This window comes from Pezoporus occidentalis, unplaced genomic scaffold, assembly GCF_034315485.1.
Source record: "Pezoporus occidentalis ecotype Australia unplaced genomic scaffold, CSIRO_AGI_Poc_V1 ctg23, whole genome shotgun sequence".
NCBI lineage: Eukaryota > Metazoa > Chordata > Aves > Psittaciformes > Psittacidae > Pezoporus > Pezoporus occidentalis.
The window spans coordinates 5,310,521-5,314,103 of record NW_026914180.1 but is presented as its reverse complement, the minus strand read 5'-3'; the positions used below and the strand labels follow the sequence as shown (position 1 = coordinate 5,314,103).

The 3,583-nt window shown below is 44.2% G+C and overlaps 1 protein-coding gene across 1 annotated transcript; it reads left to right on the top strand.

Moving 5' to 3' along the window:
* The first annotated feature begins 869 nt into the window (after positions 1-869).
* On the top strand, positions 870-2,092 carry LOC134165139 (uncharacterized). The gene is made up of 2 exons (XM_062621619.1): positions 870-989; positions 1,373-2,092. The coding sequence occupies exons 1-2, from the start codon at positions 957-959 to the stop codon at positions 2,063-2,065; spliced, it is 726 nt and encodes a 241-aa protein (XP_062477603.1). The 5' UTR covers positions 870-956; the 3' UTR covers positions 2,066-2,092.
* Positions 2,093-3,583: the final 1,491 nt, after the last annotated feature.

Genomic DNA, 3,583 nt, shown 5'->3' with positions numbered 1-3,583 from the left:
ATGGAGAAATCCCAGAAATATGTAAAGCTTTGGCTTCACATGAATAACTCAGCTGCATGTGCCCTGAGTTAGAGATCATCATATCCCATAGATTATGTATGTTGCCACCATTCCAAGATCAGAGCGGGGAAGAGCTGCAGTTTGCTTGGACATATTCTGACATATTCTGTGGCTAGGGTTGAAATAAAGACAGGTTAAGGTTCAGGTACACTTCAAAGCCTTTTAGACAATTTAGGATTTAACAGTTTGGCAAAAGAATATGCAAGAATCTCAAAAGAATATGCAAGAATCTATCAATCCTAGATTTACCATTTTGAACATGATTTTGGCCAACTATGGTTGAAGTCATTGTTCCCTGCACGGTGTTCAAGTCTCTGGTATTTAAAATGAACCAACAGGCAACCTCAAGCCCTAAGACCACTGGCTTCATGGATCAACCATCTAATTAAAGAAAGATCAAGTGTCAAGAGAAAAAGCTGACAAAGAACTGAACTAATGCCATTGTAATTGTGGTTGATACTAGGATCTAGGGATCCTAGTATCAAGGCATTCAGTGACAGTGAATACTCAGGAGTATATCTTTTCAGATTTATAAACCTGAACATACACAAGTCCATGGGACCTGATGAAATCTATAAGCAGGTCCTGAAGGAGCTGGCAAATGAAGTTGCGAAGCCACTGACCATCATATTTGAAAACTCATGGCAGTCAGGTGAAGTCCTGATGACTGGAAAAAGGGAAATATAACCCCCATTTTCAGGAAGGGGAAAATGGATGACCCGGGGAATTGCAGACCAGTCAGTCCCACCTCTGTGCCTGCCAAAATCTTGGAGCAGATTCTAATGGAAGGCATGCTAAGGCACATGAAAAACAACAAGGTGCTTGGTGACAGCCAGCATGGCTTCACTAAGGGGAAATCCTGCCTGACCAATTTGGTGGCCTTCTATGATGGGGCTATGGAGCTGATGGACAGGGGTAGAGCAGTTGATGTCATCTACCTGGACTTGTGCAAAGCGTTCGACACTGTCCCACAAGACATCCTTGTCTCTAAATTGGAAAGACATCAATTTGATGGATGGACCACTCAGTGGATAAAGAACTGGCTGGATGGCCGCACACAAAGAGTTGTGGTCAATGGCTCAATGTCTGGCTGGAGACCAGTAACGAGTGGTGTCCCTCAGGGATCAGTGTTGGGACCGGTCTTGTTCAACATCTTTGTTGCTGACATGGACAGTGGGATTGAGAGCGCCCTCAGCAAGTTTGCCGATGACACCAAGCTGTGTGGTTCAGTTGATACACGCTGGAGGGAAGTGGTGCCATCCAGAGGGACCTTGACACACTTGTGAGGTGGGCTGATGCCAGCCTCATGAAGTTTAACCATGACAAGTGCAAGGTCCTACACCTGGGTCGGAGCAATCCCAGTCACAGCTACAGGTTGGGCAGAGAAGAGATTCAGAGCAGCCCTGCAAAGAAGGACTTGGGGGTGCTGGTCGATGAGAAAATGAACATGGGCCGGCAGTGTGTGCTCGCAGCCCAGAAAGCCAACCGTATCCTGGGCTGCATCAAAAGGAGCGTGACCAGCAGGTCGAAGGAGGTGATCCTGCCCATCTACTCTGCTCTCGTGAGACCTCACTTGGAGTATTGTGTGCAGTTCTGGTGTCCTCAACATAAAAAGGACGTGGAACTGTTGGAACAAGTCCAGAGGAGGGCCATGAGGATGATCAGGGGACTGGAGCACCTCCCGTATGAAGATAGGCTGAGAAAGTTGGGGCTGTTCAGCCTGGAGAAGAGAAGGCTGCGTGGAGACCTCGTAGCAGCCTTCCAGTATCTGAAGGGGGCCTGTAGGGATGCTGGGGAGGGACTCTTCGTTAGAAACTGTAGTGACAGGACAAGGGGTAACGGGTTAAAACTTAAACAGGGGAAGTTTAGATTGGATGTAAGGAGGAAATTCTTTCCTGTTAGGGTGATGAGGCACTGGAATGGGCTGCCCAGGGAGGTTGTGAATGCTCCACCCCTGGGGGTGTTCAAGGCCAGGTTGGACAAAGCCTTGGGGGACATGGTTTAGTGTGAGGTGTCCCTGCCCATGGCAGGGGGGTTGGAACTTGATAATCTTAAGGTTCTTTCTAGCCCTAACTATTCTATGATTCTATATTTCTATTACGTCCACTTGGGTAAAATAACCCCTAAACGTTAATGAAAATATGCATGAGTGAAAAGTAGCTCTTTCTCTTTTTCTCTTTGAATTGAGGGTGCTCAGTGGGTACTAAAAGATGAAGGGTTTATTGGTTTCCTTTCTTTGTTTGCTTCTCAGTTTAACTGGGCATTGTTGCTGTGAAAAAGCTTTGACTTAAAATTGCTGCATTGCAGTATGATGTGTTCAGGTGTAACGCTCAAATCCCAAGTGGCAGCCCACCTGATATTCCTCCCAGCTAGATTTTATATGAAGTTTGGCAAACAGCACCTTTTTCTTTTGGAGGCAGGGTATTTAAGTATTCTCAGTGTTTAAAGCTGTAGTTTGGCCCCACTCCACTGCGGTTTTCCAGTGTTATCTTGTCTGCAACATTCAGTATAAGATACTGAGAGATCATTCTGGTACATAAAATTGAGCTCAGTCTAACTGTCTTAGACCAAGGAAATGATTCAGACCTGTTCCCTCCTTCATACAAGAATTCTACTTTTATTGGGTAGCTACATGCAAGCTGCAGAGTGCCTGGGTTCCTGCAGTGAGGTACCAAGGATGTGTGGAAGTCACTCAGCTTAGAAATTTATGCAGCTAGTTATTTTTCTAAGTTCTGGAGACCCAGCACAGCATTTAAAAAATGCTTAATGTGGAGAAACTTGATTTTGCCCAGCCCAAAGAAATGTAGTTGTCACCACTGCCAACTTTTGCACTGCCATTAATTAGCTGCATTTGGCTTTATTGGTTTGGAAGACAGGAATCAACAGCTCCAGGGACCTGTATTAAAGAAAGTGCCAGTACACAGGTATAATGGATGTCCATGGAGTCACAGAACAGATTGCTGAATGTCCTCATAGTAGGATACACATCATGATGACACTCCAGCCATCAACACACATTATATTTGTATAAAAATTAATGAAAAATTAAGACTCTCCAAAAGCTGTAGCCCTTACATTATAAAAAGTGCAAATACAATCACTACATGAGAATTTCAATAGTAAAATTAATGTCCTTGACCAGGAGCTTAGGAGATAATATGTGGATACCTTTTAGACTGAGGATTTAGAGCTCCCAACTACCATTTCCAAAAACAAAGCCTTAAATGCACCATGTTGAATATTTTGGGGCCATTATGTAGCTAGATGTATAAGAAGAGGAAGACACGGATTATGGACTTTGTTCCCAAGTTCACTTCTGTGTATGTTTTGTTATTTGGGGTTTTTTAGAAGTGAAACAGCTCTGCTAGGAGGAAACCACTGAGAATCTCATTCTCCCATGTCCATTTAGACTACACATACTTAGACCAAGGAAGGGGACCTCATTCAGTGAGATCACAGTTCAAATTTTGGCCTCTAATTGGCAAATAAATAGTGAGGACATGAAAACAACAGTGATATTTCT